The sequence below is a fragment of the Misgurnus anguillicaudatus genome, chromosome 18 (genome assembly GCF_027580225.2).
Source record: "Misgurnus anguillicaudatus chromosome 18, ASM2758022v2, whole genome shotgun sequence".
In the NCBI taxonomy this organism is placed as follows: domain Eukaryota; kingdom Metazoa; phylum Chordata; class Actinopteri; order Cypriniformes; family Cobitidae; genus Misgurnus; species Misgurnus anguillicaudatus.
This window is the reverse complement of record NC_073354.2, coordinates 30,839,262-30,859,286: the sequence shown is the minus strand read 5'-3', so window position 1 is coordinate 30,859,286 and position 20,025 is coordinate 30,839,262. Positions and strand designations below refer to the sequence as shown.

General features: G+C 36.6%; 1 protein-coding gene across 1 annotated transcript in view; it reads left to right on the top strand.

The window, feature by feature from the left end:
• Window positions 1–12,777, top strand: part of clvs2 (clavesin 2) — a 36,866-nt gene extending 24,089 nt beyond the window's left edge. Inside the window, exons 4-5 of the mRNA XM_055186505.2 lie at window positions 1,294–1,514; window positions 7,865–12,777. Of these exons, the coding sequence (XP_055042480.1) occupies window positions 1,294–1,514; window positions 7,865–7,958 (315 nt within the window). The 3' untranslated portion in view covers window positions 7,959–12,777. The remainder of the gene's footprint in view (window positions 1–1,293; window positions 1,515–7,864) is intronic.
• The last annotated feature ends 7,248 nt before the right edge of the window (window positions 12,778–20,025 follow it).

The following is a 20,025-nucleotide window of genomic DNA, read 5'->3' as shown; positions in this document are numbered from 1 at the left end:
CTGATGGGAGGAATAATACGCTTATGGAGTTAAATTTCTGCCAAAAAACATTTGAAGTGCTACCATAACCACATACAGTGGAATAAATGCAAAATCTTTATATCATTTTGCAGATAACCTTTTGAAGTTACATAAAAAGCTGCTGTTTGTGACAAATATTGTTATTTATGTGGTTTTTCATATGATAAAACACCAAATTTTCTTTTTTTATGTTGTAAATATGGTCTCTGATAGTGTATAACTCTGGTTCTGGGTGCTCTAGCAGACTGCAGACAGTTCTGGTTGTTACCAGCAGCAGACAGTAAACACCCAAAAAAAGAATGAACTCTTTAGCATGTCGCATTCAAAAGTTATTCTCATTTTACTGAAGTGTGCGAAAATACATTTTTCATATAAATATTAATTTTTTGTTTTGCACATATAATAAATAGCAAGGGATTATTCATGCACACAACCAAAGAAAATGCTGTGAATGGGCTCATTTTTTAGAGTAGGACCTAAGAGAAAAGATGGTGTAGCATTTGTGGCTATCTGTGCTATCTGAGGCAGTCCACACTCAAGTTTCCCATATGTTTACAAAAGACGATTTTTTGCATCATTATTCATTCGACGATTGTTGGATATGTGATAATAATAGGACAAAAATAACACTGCAGCCTTATTCTTGAGAGTGAGAGCTTTCATTTGATATAGGACTTGCCCATGTTTGTCATACTTGAAAAATATGAAATATGTGAATATTAAATGATATTAAAAAATATGGGGGGGGGGGTGATAGTGTAAATTAAGTGTAACTAACTTTCTTACAGTGAAACATATCTCAAAGTGATGCATATCTGCAGAAAGTAGAGAGTCTAAGCTTTCAAACAGTATCTCATATGTGGTACTGGGTCCATGACAGACCATTAAAAATTAAAGGAATATTTTATATTAAGTCAAAATAAGATAATTCTGGACCCGGTACAGGGTCCACAGAGTCAAACAAGTTAATAAAATAGATTGAAAAATAAATATGGATGGACATTAAAACTTCTAAGTTCTAAGACTTTTGCACAGTACTGTAGGTGCAGATATGTATACATTTGGTACGAATATGTACCTTAGAGGTACTTTTATGCACTTGTGAGGTACTATTATGAGCTCTTTAGGTGCAAAGTTATACTTTTTAAAAGTGTACTGCCCCAGTGGCGGCTAGGGACCACTTTCTGACCATTTTTTTTTGATAGTGTACAAAGGTTATGATAATCAAAAAGATGAAATAAAATAACAATATTTTATATTTCGCACATTTAGATCTTCATGCATGGAAACAATCTGAACAGCTTGCACCAGCTGATTCTGCCTGAGATTCTACCATCTGAACTGGGTGGGATGCTGCCTCCATATGACATGGGCACCTGGGCCAGAACGTTACTTGACCACGCGTACGATGAGGACACTGACTACTGCCCCGAGTCTTACACCCTGTCCGTCAAAGACCTGGAAAAAGATCTGTCTCCCAAAACCATGAAGAGGTTTGTGTTTCTGTAAAATTACAGCAGTCTGTTCAAATTCTTTATTCAAATAGTATTTCTCTGGATAAATGAGCAGCGTTGCCAGAGGCGTAAAGAGTGTACAGCACACGTGTTTGTTCCAAGAAGCACATTTTGAGTACACATGTTTTCTCTTGGTTACTGCTGCACTTAGCAACCAAGTCCCTAGTCTGATGATTAAACACTGTTCCTCTGAAATACATGTGCATTTTTATCGAGGTACGCGTTTGATCGAGTGCCTCCGTCAAGTCGAGGAGCTGTAAAAAAAGCATCGTCTCAGGCCTTTTCCAGGTGCCTCGATTTACTGGGTCATGAAATCAGGCAGAAGTCACTGCCGTGACTGATGTAGCGCATATACACACAAGCATCTGGAGCGTAAACACATGTGATAGAGGTTTACCTGTGACTAACATCTCAATACAGCAAGACTCTCAGACTGTAAGCGTACAGAGATGTGACCATCCAAATATAGCACAGTGTGCAATGGTGCGTTCAAAGCTTCAGTATAAATCAACTGTTTGCCTATCAGGCCCAGGACTTGCGAGTATGTGAGATACGCACTTCGCTTGGTACTTTCCATGAATGGGGTACATTATAGTAGCCTGGGAAAACCCAGACAACTTCGGGCAAATTTAGATGTGCTCTGCAAGTAGTCTGGCAAAGAGGCCATACAAGCCCATTTCTAATCCGTCGAAATTGCGGCACCAATCGGAAACGTTGGGGCGGGCTTTACACGATGACGACAGCGCAGCGACAGTGTAAAAGATTTTGTACATTACAAAGATGGATGCCACCATGGAACATCACTCGCTTGAACCAGCTGTCGCATTTTTTTATGCGATTTAAACTTTTTCTTTTTGTTAAAACCCAAGCAAAGAACATCATTCAAAGCCTTCATATCTAAAAAAAGATGTTATCGCTGTCTTACCGACTGGATTCGGAAAAAGTCTGATATAGCTCTGCATACGTCATCTCCTTCATCGCTCTGATTGGTTTTAGGTTTATACAATTGCCCCCAGAGGTATTTGAGCGACGTCCGTTTGGTGGCGCCCCTTTGACTATGAAGCTTTGCCAAACCAGTACTAGTTATGGAAATTAGATTTTTGGGCAAAAAGTAATTGTGCTGCAAATGAGCATTATCAGAGAAATGTCTGTTTTTAAAAAAACAACACCTACATTCTTAAGCGTAAATTATTCAAAGCAATTAAAACCCCACTACCTCATTTGTCTGTTCCTGAAAGGTCATGAAGACATAAATTTATTTCACTTGAATTTGTGTTGTATTGAGGGCATTGCTGGATTAGCACGACCTCTTGGTGGGGGACATCTTGAATGCCATTCTGTGATTGTTTAAAACTGAAAGTCAAAATCAATGTTTCTAAATTCACAATAGTCTAAAATCTACAACACAGCTGTAACAAATTTACTACCTCCCATGAAACATTTCAAAAACAAAAACAACCCTACCAACACCATGACCTGCAATGGGTTCATAACAATACAATTACGGTTAGACCTTTATTTGACATTACCACAGTTTCCATTATTTTTGTGATGACTATAATAGTTTTGTGTGGTTAAAAATTAAAGATATTTAGTCTGTATATGTAAGGCATAATCTATGAGGTTAGGAGCACCAAAGTTAGATTTCATGGTCTTACTCTGTCAATAATAAAGCTCACATAACACTGTTTCTGCTCATCTTATATTAATCTTGAGTACCTATAGAGTAGTATTACTTCCTTTATATCTCAGAAGAGTCTTTAGTTATCAGATTTATAAAAGACAGATCAGTTTCCAGAAAAGCACGAGATCCCGGAGGAGTCCAGCGGGCGGAGCAAGTCACGGGCAAGCAACACACAAAACATTATCCTACTATATCTGGATAACTTATAATTCACTAATAGGGTAACCATTTGTGCCATTTTTCGGGGGCGTTCCCCAGAAGTCGCGTTGGTCAACCACATACCTCATCAAGGTTTAATATTTCAGGTTCTGTTTCAGAAAAGCAATCGTTACATTTCCAGGTAAGAATGAAACTACAATGATTGTATGTCTTACAAAGAAATAAATCTTAATTTTCTAATGTATTTTAACTGAAATGTGAGAACCTTGATGACGTATGCGGTCGAGCAATGCGACTTCCGTAAGACACACCCGAAATCCTGGCCGGGACGCGTCCGGCGAAACTGGCACGAATGGCCACCCTATTTACTAAATGTTCGTGTCATTTACATTATATGCACTTACACGCTGCTTGGCAACTAAACACACAGACATTTAATGCAGTTTTACTTACCGCCTGTGACTCATGGTTCGAAATCTAGCATTAAACAAACACACAAGAAAAACTTCGCTGCTACCCCGGATAAACAAACTATATCCATTGTTTTGAACTTGCTTTTCTGGGGGATGTGCCCATATAAGGAATATGGGGTCACTGATACATAACAGGTACCCATGTTAAAAAAACTATCTGAAACTTGTAGGAAGAGGAGGCGTGAGTTTGATCCAGAAATACTATGTCACACGCTCAACTGCTTTTTTAACACTTTGCCTTTGTTTAGCATGAGGATTACAACTCTTTAACTGGGTTAATAAGTCATGCATGTAATAGCATTACCCCTCCCCCTTAAAGAGATGAAGATTATATGTTCACAGATTTCCTACTAAAATCAATAATCTACTACGTCACACATTATGAAAGTTAAATTGTAAATTTATTGTAAAGTAGGGCTACATAACGATTAATCGCGACTAATCGTTTGCTAAATAAACATTTTTGTTTACATCATATATGTGTGTGTACTGTGTATAATAATTATGTATATATAAATACACACATGCATGTATAATTTTAAGAAAAAATATATTTAACCCTCTATGGCATGACTTTTTATTTTTTGGGGAAAAAAATATTTCACCTCACTTTTTGGGAGCTTGGGGGTCACTGATAAAATATCCATCATACAATTTATCCCCCCACCACCCCTGACTCAGAATTTACTTTGTTGCCTCAGGGCAACATTGTGCTACAATGGTATAAAAACACCAAGGTTTTTTATATGCAGGTTTTCCATCCATGAAAGTTTGTGAATCTGGGAGGAAAAATTCAAGGCCCTGGGAAGTTTTTGAAAATATACATACATAATTACAGGTCATTGAATGTATTTTATGCAAGAAGATTTCTGGTAAAAAATCCATATTATTCCCTGTGTAGTGTAGGATAATATCATACATTTCTAGCCTTTTAAGCACACATGCTAAACTGTTCAGTTTAAATGCTTATATCTTCTGTATGCGAATGTTGATTCATACCAAAATGCTTTTTTGCATAGTTGTGTTTGACACTTGAAAACGTCTCGGGTTACGTACAGTATGTTACTGTTGTTCCCTGAGAAGGGAACGAGACGCTGCGTCTCCCTTGCCATACTTCCTGCGTCCCTGTAACGTCGTCAATATTTCAGATAGCGATATACTTCCTGGCACCTGCGTCACCCTGTCTTTGTTGTTTAGCTTCACCATTGGTTGAATTTGATATACACATTCAGACGCACTTACCTCTAGAGGCGTCCCCAAAGTGTCACCGCAGTGACGCAGCGCGAGTTCCCTTGAAAGGGAACTGTAACAATGTATCTGTAACCTTGTTCTCCCTTGAAATACAGGTATGTCCCCACATTTAGACTCTGAATTTGAGGGTATTGGACCTGGAAAGTCCTTGAAAGGTCCTTGAATTTGACGTTAACTAAGGTGTGGGAACCCTGTATATGATAAATATATGCATTAGAAAAAAAAACATCAATCACAAATGATTATAGCCAAACATGAACACTACTAATTGTAACTAACACTGCATGTGTTAATGTTTTCCACATTTACATATAAACATATAAACCAACAAATATGTGCATGTGTTTGTGTGTGTGTTTGTGTGTGCGTGCATGTGTGCATGTGTGTGTGTGTGTGTGTGTTTTTATGTGTGTGTTATGCATCATTTTGGGATGATTTTGCCTGAATAAAAGTGGTCTAACTGCACAATGTTGCCCATAAAACTAATTAGTCATGTTTGTGATTAAGTGGAATCATTTGTGATTGATGTTTGTTAGAGTTAAACTTTCTAATGCATATCTTATCAGATAAAAAACGTTGGTGTTTTAGTACCCTTATAGCACAACGTTGCCCTGGGGCAACAAACAAAAAACACGGTCTTAGTATGAAAATAAAAACAAAGAAAGTCTTCAGACAATCAAACATACTTCTTTACATACTGATGCACATACACATATTTTTTCTGTAAAATTATTTAAATTTAAAAATGTTAAAAAGTGATATTTATCCTGTCAATTGGTGGCACTGGATCCCATGTGGCTTTGCTTCCAAAAGCATGGCTCCACCCCCAAACAAAAGGTCACAACCACTCCAGCCCCTCATTTCATTGGAGAGACATGTCAGGTGATATTATACATATATTTTTTTTATAAAAAAATTAAAGTGTCGGTGTGAGGCTCAAAAAGGTAGTATGTTGCCTGAGGGCAACACTGTGCTGTAGATTAAATATTTATATACATACAATATAAATTATGTATATGTACATACACAAAATACTTCTTAATTATCTACATGAGTGTGTATTTATTTACAAATAATTATTATACACAGCACACACACATACACTCACCTAAAGGATTATTAGGAGCACCTGATTAATATCTCATTAGTGCAATTATCTAATCAACCAATCACATGGCAGTTGCTTCAATGCATTTAGGGGTGTGTCCTGGTCAAGACAATCTCCTGAACTCCAAACTGAATGTCAGAATGGGGGAAAGAAAGGTGATTTAAGCAATTTTGAGTGTGGCATGGTTGTTGGTGCCAGACGGTCCGGTCTGAGTATTTCACAATCTGCTCAGTTACTGGGATTTTCCACGCACAACCATTTCTAGGGTTTACAAAGAATGGTGTGAAAAGGGATAAGCATCCAGTATGCGGCAGTCCTGTGGGCGAAAATGCCTTGTTGATACTAAAGGTCAGAGGAGAATGAGCCGACTGATTCAAGCTGATAGAACAGCAACTTTGACTGAAATAACCACTCGTTACAACCGAGTTATGCAGCAAAGCATTACACGCACACCCTTGAGGCGGATGGGCTACAACACCAGAAGACCCCAATGGGTACCACTCATCTCCACTACAAATAGGAAAAAGAGGCTACAATTTGCACGAGCTCACCAAAATTGGACAGTTGAAGACTGGAAAAATGTTGCCTGGTCTGATGAGTCTCAATTTCTGTTGAGACATTCAGATGGTAGAGTCAGAATTTGGCATAAAGAGAATGAGAACATGGATCCATCATGCCTTGTTACCACTGTGCAGGCTGGTGGTGGTGGTGTAATGGTGTGGGAGGATGTTTTCTTGGCACACTTTAGGCCCCTTAGTGCCAATTGGGCATTGTTTAAATGCCACGGCCTACCTGAGCATTGTTTCTAACCATGTCCATCCCTTTATGACCACCATGTACCCTTCCTCTGATGGCTACTTCCAGCAGGATAACGCACCATGTCACAAAGCTCGAATCATTTCAAATTGGTCTCTTGAACATGACAATGAGTTCCCTGTACTAAAATGTCCCCCACAGTCTCCTGATCTCAACCCAATAGAGCATCTTTGGGATGTGGTGGAATGGGAGCTTCGTGCCCTGGATGTGAATCCCACAAATCTCCATCAACTGCCATCATATGGGCCAACATTTCTAAAGAATGCTTTCAGCACCTTTTTGAATCAATGCCATGTAGAATTAAGGCAGTTCTGAAGTGGAAAAGGGGTCAAACACGGTATTAGTATGGTGTTCCTAATAATCCTTTAGTTGAGTGTATATTATGTAAACAAAAACTTTTATTTTGCAAACGATTAGTCGCGATTAATCGTTATGCAGCCCTATTGTAAATGTTATATCATTTTGTCTTCAGGTTATAGATCAAGTCCCAAACTACTGTTTTTGATGAATTTGCATGATAACATTCATAGTTTATACATAAATCCTTCTGTCAGAGTATGTCCTATATCCGTGCATGATGAATGATAGCACGCTGTCCTCAAAGCTTTTTCTGCCACTACCAGATGACTCCATCAAAAGTAGGCCAACACAGTGTACAAAGATGCCATATTCCATCAGACATAGTTCCCTTTGAATGACTCTGACATGCACAGCACTTACAGTACATGCATGTTACATTTTCAGTGCGGTCTCAGGCTTGCGGCACCCACTGCATGTACACATTTTTTGAGTTTTCCAAAAACTAGTTCCCGTGCTCATATTTTATTTATACCCACAGGTCCCAGTCCGTGGTGGAGCCAGGTGTCCTGAAACGACCAGAAAAAGTGAAAAGTGAAGAAGAGAACATGCAGCCCTTGCTTTCACTGGACTAAACGCTCTTAAATCCCCATGCGATGGGAAACCGACAAACCCGCACGCTGGGGATGAGTGCACCCTGTTCCTATAATGCGAGAAAAAAATGTACAAAGAAAGGTAATGTTAAGGAGAACACACATACAGCCTCCAGGAAGACTGCAGAGAGCTGCCGTTTAAAGTGATATTTTTGAAGCAAAGAGCTAAAGGCAGACGTCCGTATGTAATTGTCAAGTGCCAATTCAATTCTGTAAATACACTTCAGTTCTAGACGTGAGATGGAGGGAGTATTTGTCACACAAACATGTAAAGACTGCTGTGAATATCCTGTATGTGCTTCTCGTGATTATTATGTAGAACATGGTAACGTGGGATGGGTAAATCATGCTTATAAAGATTCACTTTGGGCTTTCCGACATTTTTATTCCCCAGGAGTTGCTCAGGAGTATTAGGAAACCATAAAGCTGATGGTAGTGTCAGATGGGCGTATGTTGCTTCCATTGAAGAAAATAGCATAGCAGTGTTTCACAGCAAATGCCCAGCAAACACCGTGGCTAAGAAATCATTTCTCGGATGTCGTTTTAAAACTTTATTTTATCACAAATCAGCCTGTGTTCATTTAGTAGACTTATATCCTAGAGGGGTCGAATCATATTTAGTACTGTAGGTTATATTTTTCACTGATGGTCTTGTTGTTTATCCTTTGATGTAAATGTGAAGCTTTTCTGTTTGAAGTTTGTTTCAGAGAAAATTATATTCATGCAAAGGACCAAATGTCTGCAGTTAAAGTTTTGGAGGTAACAGCAAAGTAATGTACGATTCATAGCCTTCAATTTTACTTTACCGGCATTATTTTCAGGTCATTTTTTAAGCTAAAGGAATAGTTTAAATTTGACTATTTTTGGCTTTTTCCGTACAACAGCAGTTCACGTCTGTTAAAGGACACCTATTATGCCCATTTTTACAAGATGTAATACGAGTCGTAGGTGTGTCTAAAATGTGTCTGTAAAGGTTCAGCTCAAAATACCACATAGATCATTTATTATAGCATGTCCAAAATGGGTGTGAGCAAAATGTTTTCATGTCTGTATAGGTTAAAATGCAAATAAGGGTACTGCTCCTCACTCCCTTGCCAAAGAGACAGTGAGCGCTTTCAGTTAAAATAGATCTAACGGTGGTTCTTGAAACAACAGTATTATTACTATTGAGATATGGTGGACAGCGTACAACTCACCGAGGGCAATGGTAATGCAGGCTTGTCAGTCAGTGGCCATGGGCGGGGCTTTATCATTGTGACATAACATTAAAGGCGGATTGCACAATGTTTGAAAGCCAATGTTGATATTTGAAATCACCTAAACAAACACGCCCCTACCCCAATAGAATCTGGACCTTCTTTTAAAAGACCCGCCCCACACATATGCAACCCGGCAAGGATGTCGGTTAGTAGACACGCTCCTTACTGCTGATTGGCTATAAGTGTGTTTTGGTAGTTGGCCCGTCTCCTTTTCCAAAGCGTTTTTCAAACATTGTGCACTCCGCCTTAAACAAGAGAATCAGAACAGCATGTCTAATGAGACTGATTTGGTTTAATGGGGCTTAAAGGGACACTTCACTTTTTTTGAAAATATGCTCATTTTCCAGGTCCCTTATGGTGTGTTTACACCAGCCACGGTAGAGGTGGCAAAATGAACATTTGAGTTTACTCGCTTCATACGCGTGTGAAAGCCACGCGTAAAATTCTAGTCATTCGAGACATTCATGCGGAAATTCGCGTCATGGGAGGGGCTTCTGCGACTCTGCTCGCTTCCTGTAGTCACGTCATTACTACAGCAAGGTCCTGATTGGTTAACGTGGCGCGGAAATCCGCCGAAGTTCAGATTTTTCAACTCGCGCAATTCCCGCGGCAACTGTCAATTCGCGCAGAACGCGCCGCAGGATGCCTAATGGCGTCTTGACTTAACATGTAAATCACCCGCGCTTGCCGCCTCTACCGCGGCTGGTGTAAATGCAGCATTAGGGGTTGTGTACACCAAAACTTTTAAACGCGGCTGAAAACGCCTGGACAACGCCAAATGCCAGCTGTTTTTCAGCTGAGTGCCAGCTTTCTTCAGCTAAGCGCTTTGGTAGCTCTGATACGTCAGCTGTGAGACGGTTGGTTGCTGTGATACTTGTCCCACCCCACCTCCACTGTGATTGGACGGCCGCGTGAGAACTGACATTGACGAGCGGAGCTTTTCTTCCAAAGTTGAACATTTCTCGGTGCTCAGCGCTGAGTGTGGAAAAACCGCCCGCCGCCGGTTTTCAGCGCGGAAGAAAACCGCTAGCTGCTGGCTTATTTGAAAAACGCCGAGCTTCCATTGGACACTGTTGAAAACATGCGCCGGCCGCGGGGGTAAAAGTTTTGGTGTGCACAACCCCTTAGAGTTAAACATTTGATTTTTGCCATTTGGAGTCCATTCAGCCGATCTCCGGGTCTGGCGCTGCCACTTTTAGCATAGCTTAGCATATCCCATTGAAACTGATTAGACCATTAGCATCACCTAAAAAATCGCAACTTTTAATTTTCTGTCGGTCTTAGTACACGATGTAAAAAGAGTCAAGTTTTAAATAAGAAAAATAACTGTTTGGTTATTTTTAGCGCGATGCTAATGGTCTAATCAGATTCAGTGGATTATGCTGAGCTATGCTGGGGGTGGTACCGACGGGCCCGGAGATCGGCTGAAGGGATTCCAAAACGGTAAAAATCAAATGTTTAACTCTGGGGGAACTGGAAAATGAGCATATTTTTAAAGGAGTGGGTCATTGTAGGGTGGTTGTGTTCACACACTGCCAACCCACATTTATGTCCAAAAACCTTGTAAAAGTGGATTTTGCGTAATAGGTGCCCTTTAAGCAAGTAATTTTTCAGTGTTTTGAAGTTCTTGTATAGATGAGAGCTCATTCGTGTGTGTTTCATGGAAAGTATAGTTTCCTTCAAAGTATTAATTCAAATCCTTCAGTATAAATAATATACATAGAATTCAAAGAGGTTTACATGAAACCAAATCCAAACAAGGTATTTTATCATAAAAGTGCATGCTTCCATATTATTATATTAGTCCGCTTTTATTATCTAAAAAATATTTTACTTATAATTATTTAGCTGTTTTATGGAATGCTGATGTTATAAGTCTCTTTGCAGATAGGTTGCCCTAAACCAGGAGAGAGGTTTAGTATCAAGCCCTGACTGAATTTAGGAATTATTCACCAATTTTTGACAAAATTATTTTCCAATTTTTTTGTTTTGTTTGTGTCTGGGTATAATGAACAAGGGCAATATAAAGTGCATTTTCACCCATCGGTTCGGTTATGTTTTTTTAAGGTAAATATTTTAACACATTCATACTGTATATGAAAATAAAGGTCTTCAGCATTTAGCAACGTTTTATCTTCATGAGCATTACACATTCTAACTTAATTTGGGCAAATAAGACTTACCGGGCAAAGTTACAATATGGGCAGATTGCGCTAAAGATTTGTTCATACCTTCAACTATCTAAAATGTTTTTGAGGCCAGGCGAAGTTAGAAGTGGTTTTGGTTATGTGTGCGGTTGTCATTATTTTGTATTATAATAAAGTGTTTCAATTCTATGGGCACAGCTTTTATATAGCCTAGTGGCAAAGTTTGGTCATGTTTTATTTGTATTTATTTATTCATTTGAATTTGCTAACCTGTAACACTTGTATGTGCATTGCACCGTTTCTCTTCAGAACAAGCAGGTTAAATCCCTAATTTATACTTGTAACCTGATCTTAACTCATTCCCCGCCAGCCATTTTTTGAGAAGTTGCCTGCCGCCAGCATTTTTTGTGATTTTCACAAAAGTTTGACAAAATGCCTTCCAGGAAAATTTTCTTCTAAAAATATATAAACATACAAATATATCAAATGAAAGAACAGACCCTCTGCTTTCAACATTTACGTTTTGGTATTGCAGATAAAAATTCATCAGGAACACATTTTTATGCGAATGTTTTCTCTTAATTGACAAGATAACTCGTCTATGGCGGGGAAAGAGTTAGTTTTGGGTTCACAAGGTGTAAAAACTGAAAATACTTTACAGAAACATAAAAATATTTTTTTCCTCAATTAAAAATTGGCTTTTAAAATCTGAATGTATTCCTTGAGAGTAATGTTTTACTGCTATTATGAAAGCCATTATTACATTTCAAATCTCATTGAATGGTGATCATAGTAACCAAAAAGCATTCTGTAAATGATTTAGCCTCAGATGGTGTAATGTTTAGCCTAAATGGTGTAAATTGATCTGTTTCAGAATATATTTAGTCGAACTGTCTAATTGCCATGACCAGTGTTTTAATACGCCTCCAATTTATTTGTATTCCCATGTGTGGTTTTGGCCATGCTGCATTATAAACAGCCTTTTTTGTATTTTAAGCAATCAGAATGTTAAACAATTTGTCTCCATTTTTCTAGCCTTGCTTTCTATGGGTATGTACGTATTGATATTACGACCAAAGCAACCCTGGGTTAACAATTATCCCCTGCTTTTCTACAGACTCCTTGGTACAAGAATAGCTTAGTATGATTACATTAGTTTTCACATTTTCTTTGATTGTTGGCTTATCTTTTCCATATCACTTTGATTGTATAATAGGGTGTTAGAGAAGCCCATGCAGTATAGAGGTATTATACAGAACACTACATGTGGTTTAAAGGAACATGTTGAATGGAAGTAAATATGTGTATATGTCCTTTCAAAATGCTGACATAAATTATGTAACTGAATCTAAACTGCGAAAGGAGAAAAGCAGCCAATAAATATTGATATAAATAGCTTATTGTTCTTCGTATGTTATTTTACCAGTCTTTTCTAATTGTATAAATTTTTATTTGTGATTTGTTTGATGAATAAATAATGGAAACGCATATACATTGTAAAAATATATTTGTTTGTTTAACTTTAAAACGTAAGTTACCTGGTTGCCTTAACATCTTGATTTAATTCAACTTAAAAATATGAGTCAATCAAAAGAGTTGAGTAAAAATTATGTCTTAAAGTATAATTAACTCAAATTTTAAGGCAACCACACTGTAAAAAATCATTTGGTGGCTTAGTAAATTTAACTAAATAAAATAATTAAATTCTGTAAAAAACGTTATTATTTTTAACCAAATTTAACCAAAAACACAAAAATGTGAGTAATTCTACACTGTAAAAAATACTTTACTGCCTTAAAGTTTTTTGTTAAATCAACACAGATTTACAAGTCATGTCAACAGAGATGAGTTGTCACAACTTATAAAATACAGCTGAGAAAAGTCAACTTAATTTTATAAGTTATAACAACTCACCTGTAGTTATAACAACTCATCTCTAGTCAAGATAAATAGTAAGCTCAAATGACTTGTAAATCCAAGTTGATTCAACAAAAAATTTTAAGGCAGCAAAGTATTTTTTACAGTGTAAATAAACACATTATTTAGTAAATTCAACTAAAGTTTACCATGTAAAATTAAATTAATAATTTTTGAGTTATTTAATTATTTTAGTAAATATAACTAACTAGGCAGTGGACTAAAAATAATAGCCTGTATTAACGTAAAAATATATTGCATAATTTTTGCATCCACTTTTTAAAGTACATTTTACATGGAATTTTAAGCAATTGATTAAATTGTTATAACTTATAAAATTAAGTTGACTTTTCTCAGCTATATTTTATAAGTTGTGACAAATTTAAATTTTTCTTAGTAAATCCAGCGCATTATTTTTTTTAAGTTAAATTTTTTTAACAGTGTATAGACAGACAGATAGACAGGCAGATAGATGTTTGTAACACAATAAATAAAGGTAATGCGTTGTACAAATAATTACACAAAATTATATATATACACTGTAAAAAGTTGGATCAACTGTAAAAATTACTTCAATTGGTGTATATATACAAAGTGTGTGTGTGTGTGTGTGTGTGTGTGTGTGTGTGTGTGTGTGTGTGTGTGTGAGTGTGTGTGTGTGTGTGTATACCCACACATTTAAGAGGCCTAAAGTTTAAGCAAAACTTTAGTCCATATAGCATCATATGTCTGAGGTTATGACAAGGAGCTTTAAAAACACTTTTGTTTAATGGACAGTTTTTTTGCTGAGCGTGCAAAGGGCCGATGCCAAAATCTGCCTGTTTTCCAGATCTCATTCTGTGTCGCCCACTCGGGCCGTCTGCTGAGTTTGCATTGGACACACCCTGCACCCTTATGTACAAATGCAGCACAACACCACCGGTCTCTTGCATTATTTAGACACAGGAGCCATCATAATAACTCAAACCACCTGTAAAGTCTGCAATAAGGCTCTTACAGTCATGGGCATATACTGTAATATACTGTAACTGTGTTAGAGAGTCTACTTAAAAGAAATTTGTCATATTTAAGGTGATTGCACATGACTGCAGGCCATAAGACCATTGCTGTCACTTTATGCATTGACTGGCTTTAAATTTTAATACTTACTGTATGTGTACTCAACCTCTTTCCTCAGTAAGAATGCACAGACCTGTCTTATCTTAAGGGCTTTTTATGTCTACTGAGTTCATGGGATGCCAGTGCTAATATGAGATTCAAAATCATACTGTCGATACAAAACAGCAGTTTCCATTTTTCAGAGTTTGTCCTCGTCTAAACGGGGTTATTTTCAATGAAGATGTTCCACCAATCCTGCCCTAAAGGAACCTTTGCTGATGTGGAGAGCGGAGGACTGGTTGATTATAGGGCAGCAGGCATTTTGTGATTCATGGATGATTGAGGAATTCCATGTAGAAAGTTACACTGACTGAAAATGAACATGATTGCAATGTGAGTTTTCATTGCATAACAGAAACAAGTTGACATAACTTATATAAACAAGTTTAAATTGTTTAACTTAACTTATATATTCTCACTGCTTATGATAACTAATAAATTCCTATGTTGTTTCAAAATTTAAAAAGGGGAAAATAAATTCTGCCAGGGGTAAATGTTTATATTTAAATAAATGACTCATACTGTACAGTAGGTCTTTTTTTAAAATATTGTTTTATATTGCCATATTATCTAATTCCTTTAAGAAATTGTTTACAATTTTGCTTAGCTTTAGTCCATTTCTTCACATGAAAGTAATATTTGGGTCAGTGACAAAAACAGTTTGGCAAGATGAGAAATTCAAAAATCTTCTTAAAAAACTTGTTTTAAAAGCACACATCAGGTTTATTTCAATGCACAGTGTATTTATGTAAATTTTATGCAAAAAAAATATATTTGCACTATTTTTATGAAAGTTAAGACTGAATGGACCTGAAAATGTCAAATGGTGTAACCGGGTGATTCTCACGAAACCATTGAAACACCACGGCACTAATGATTTTAGCTTTAAAATGTGTAATATAGTAACATTAAAAAGCATCAGAATTAACACAATACTGTGTTCTACCTTGCACAATGTGTGATTTCAACATAAGAATTTATAATTGGAAATTTTATCTCATTTTCTGCTGAAATTCTCATTACCGCAATGTGTCCGGCTGTGTTTGAACATGCGTTATGTTGTAATTTAATCAAATTAGCACAAAAATATTAAGAAAAAAAATAAATGGATGTTTTGCTAGACTACTTTAGATGACAGAAAAAATATTTACCGAATATTCATGTATAATAATAATGAAGAAAAATTAGGAAAATGATGTGTCCATGCCTGATGTTCTCATCCTCCGCAACACTTTTTGAGAACAGTTTAAGCACACATACAGAATTTTAATAAAGTTTGATTTTGAGTGACCAAGCACATGGACCAGTTACTTCAAGATGGCTACCAGGTAAGATCATTTTTTACAGTTAATTTGAAATATTGTCTTGTCAGAATGCTTACACGACATTTTGATTATCATTACCGCAACAGATGCTTATTAAATGTTAATTTAATTAATAGAAGCATAATACTTTGATTTTAAATGCATGTGCAGAATCTCCAAATTATGTTCTTTCAGGTTTGTCATGTCATTTTGAAAATATGTCAGTGTTGATGTTTTCTGACTGTTATGGTAATGAGATTTTTTAGGACTAATTTTTTAAATTATGTTACAAAAAGTGTTAAATGATAAGTAAAAGTTTTTAAATTAATGTTCCCATTTACTCCAGACTTTGTTTTTCAATGTCTGGTGGGAAAAAAAGTAAATTTAAGCAATTTTTACATTTTCATGCTTGACATTTTTAAAACCAAGTTTTCGTGAGAATCACCCAACCGCCAATTGCGCCAAAGAATGAGAAATATTAAATATTTTATCCACCTTGATGGCATGTAAGCATACTCATCAAAAAAAAAAAAAACTTAAAAATATAATTTAAATATTTATTTCTAAATGTAATTAATGCGTTTTTGTAATATTTGTCCTGACATATGCTGTAAACAGCTCTGTTTTCTTAATAATCATTGACAAATGATGTAAAAATGTATGTAAAAAATCAAATTACACTAAACTAGATGATTATATTTTATTTCACTTTTTTAATGAATATATTTATATTTTAATTTTAAAAATATTACACTGCAAAATATTTCTGTAGAAATTACAGTATTACTGGGTATTACTGGCAACTAGCTGCCAGTAACTTACTGTAGATTTTACATTTATGTTATTTACTTCCAACAGTTTGTTCAAAGTTAAATGAACATTAAACATTTTCAGTCTTTATCTTCTACAGTAAGTTACTGGCAACCAGCTACATAATTACAGCAAATTTTTTACAGTGTAGTTACACTACTGTGTCAATTGACACAGACCGGTTACACCACATTGACATTTTTGCAATTATCCCCCAAATATTCTTTCAAAATGAAATAAAACCAGAAATTTTAGACTTGGTCTAAAAAAGAGAATGTATGCAAATAATCTTCTAATTTATTTTGAATTTTAACCCTTTACCTTTAATTGAACCATATGGACACAAAATAATTAACGTCACGTCATTGACCCTTTTACCAAGGAAAATGAAAAGGTTCTGTGACGAAATGCAGAATGATTTCATAAAATTGCTGATCCGTACTGGTGGAAGTGAAAGACTGTATGTTATATTTTCTAAATACAAATTTTGTCAATGTTTTAGAGTACACTATTTTATAAATATAGTACTTGTGGTATTTGTTTTTGCGGTTGTTAACAGACCTTAAAAATATAATGACTGACCAATCAGAATCAAGTATTTCAAAGAGCCATGTCAGATACATGTTATTTTTAGAATTTCATAGGGGTTTTAACCTATTGTCTGCAACCCCATTAGGAAAGAGCTGCGACCCATTTATCAACAGTTACAAACTCCTGCCATGCACAGAAAAAGAAATCCCACTTCTTACTGTATTATTTATATAGCATTAGTGCAGTACAGAGCATGAAGCACATTGCACTCATGTATTCCTCTCTCTGACCCAGATATCTTTTCTCATCAGTTGACGTGACCTGCTTGGGTTGCTCAGGACCATGCTGCTTAAACAGACTGGGGACTAGAATCCAGAACCTTGGCTTAGATCATGATTTTTTTATAGCCAGGCACCCATGGAGAGTTTGGCTTAAAATAGTAGACTCGTTTTATGTTGCACTCAACAGATGTGGATGTGAACAGTGGATGCCCGAGAGAATTGCTGAGGCAAAGTCAGAATTCATTCAGCTTCTATTTTTGGTTCCTTAATAAGCAGATTAGATTCAATTAAAAACATGAATGGCAATACCAGACAACATAATCTCAAAAAAAGCTGTCTTTAAAGTCTTAAAAATGTCTTAAAATGACAAGACTATGATATTGTAATTTTGCTAATTATATTATGCAATGTTCTGGAAAAAATTATACTTTGATGTATATGGAATAATATATATTTTTCTCAGATTAAGCATGAAATTATATAATCTGTTTTACTTATTATATATTCTGTATATTTTATTTGCCAATTTTTTGCATATTATCTGAGGGTAAGGATATGGATAACAGAAATGTCGATCGGTTGCACAGAAAGCTACTTATTTTTTCTCAAAATTCAGGCCAAACATTTTTATTTGTTTCATGTCAAAAACTTAAATAACAAAAACATCTATTATTAATTTATTGTCATTTTGTAGAGAAAGACGAAAGACTTACAATCTGGCATGTTTTCTTGTATATAAACTTTTTTTACCAGGTTGTGAAAAGGGTATGCTGCGTTCACACCAGCCGCGGTAGAGGCGTCAAGCGCGAGTGATTTCAATGTCAAGTCAATGTGAAGATGGGTTGACGCGCGTCTGGAGGTCTCGTGGCGCGAATGAGGTGTTTAGCATGGCGCAGTTACTGTGATTCCACCCCATTCGCACATCTAGTTCGCGAATTAAGCATTGCAGCGGGAAACGCGTGAGTTGAAAAATTTTGACTTTGTCGGAAAAACGCGCTGCGTTAACCAATGAGAAGAAGCCCCTCCCATGATACAAATTTCCGTGTGAATGTCTCGATGACTAGAATTTTATGCGCGTGAATGAAGCGAGTAAACCAGGCCCGGATTGGCCATAGGGAGAACCGGGAGGATTCCCGGTGGGCCGGTCTGTTTTTTTTGGCCACGAGGGCCGGTGTTGTCATGCCACCGCGTATTTGCGGGTGAGAGATGTCCCCGCCGCAATGCACAAGTTGATTGTGTCCCGAATCCCGACCACTTATTGGAAGAATTCTTGCATTAGGGTTCATTGACATCTAAAACGCATGGGAAACGCAGGACGTGCCGCTGTCTTCTGGTTTTTAAAGCGCTTACTTGAACACGAGTTTTGTTTCAGACGCGTCTATATTGAGTGCGCTTGCCGGCCGCGCGTCTATATTTAAAATAAACTTGAGCGCGTCTTTTGAGTGCGCTTGCCGGCCGCGCGTCTATTATATTTAAAATAAACTTGAGCGCGTCTTTTGAGTGCGCTTGCCGGCCGCGCGTCTATTATATTTAAAATAAACTTGAGCGTGTCTTTTGAGTGCGCTTGCCGGCCGCGCGTCTATATTTTAAATAAACTTGAGCGCCTCTTTTGAGTGCGCTTGCCGGCCGCGCGTCTATTATATTTAAAATAAACTTGAGCCCGTCTTTTGAGTGCGCTTGCCGGCCGCGCGTCTATTATATTTAAAATAAACTTGAGCGCGTCTTTTGAGTGCGCTTGCCGGCCGCGCGTCTATTATATTTTAAATAAACTTGAGCGCGTCTTTTGAGTGCGCTTCATTGTTTATTGCAAGAGGAACAAAAATCTATTTGATGCAAAACTCATTAGTTTATTTGAAAAAAGTAGTTTCAAAAGTACATCCATGATGTTTTCTTTTTTTTAAACACAATGTAGGCCTACCTTAGCCTACGTTATTTAGCAATAGACATGATCTAAGTACTAAAAAAATAAGATACAGATTTTTTCCATTTCTTTCCAATGCATATACTTGATAAATCTTGCTTGTGTATATCAGGGGTTTCCAAACGTTATCAACCCAACAGTTAATCTCAAGACTCACCATTTTTTAGAAATAGAAATATAGAGGAAAACACAAACACATTTGTTTCCTTTAGTTTTTGAATAAGTTTACTTTAGTAATATTATGGTCTTATGGTAGGGCTGCATGATTATGGCAAAAATTATAATTGTTTACTGCATTTGCATGGAATATGAAATTATATATTTGAAAAATACAGTGAATTGCAAGGCTGCAGAGAACAGTGCACTACTGCAGACTTATACTAAAGATATTATTTTAATATTCAGTCGTAAACTAAAGTGGGCCGGCCTAAGGCATGAAACTCCAGGGCTGAAAATGAGTCCCACTCCGGCCCTGGAGTAAACTCAAAATGTTCAAGCGGCAAACTAGGCGCGGTAGACGCGAATTTGACGCATCAAATGTCACTTTAGTGGTTTCAGTGGTATTGAACAAATTTGTCTATCTTTCACTGCAAAACCCTTTAAGTGCATGCAAAGTTTTTTTTGGGCAAAACTTTCCTCTTCTAAAAAATCTATTTCTTTGGACAATACATAGTAAACAGTTAATATTTAATAGTAAAATCACAAAGACAAACTAGAAACA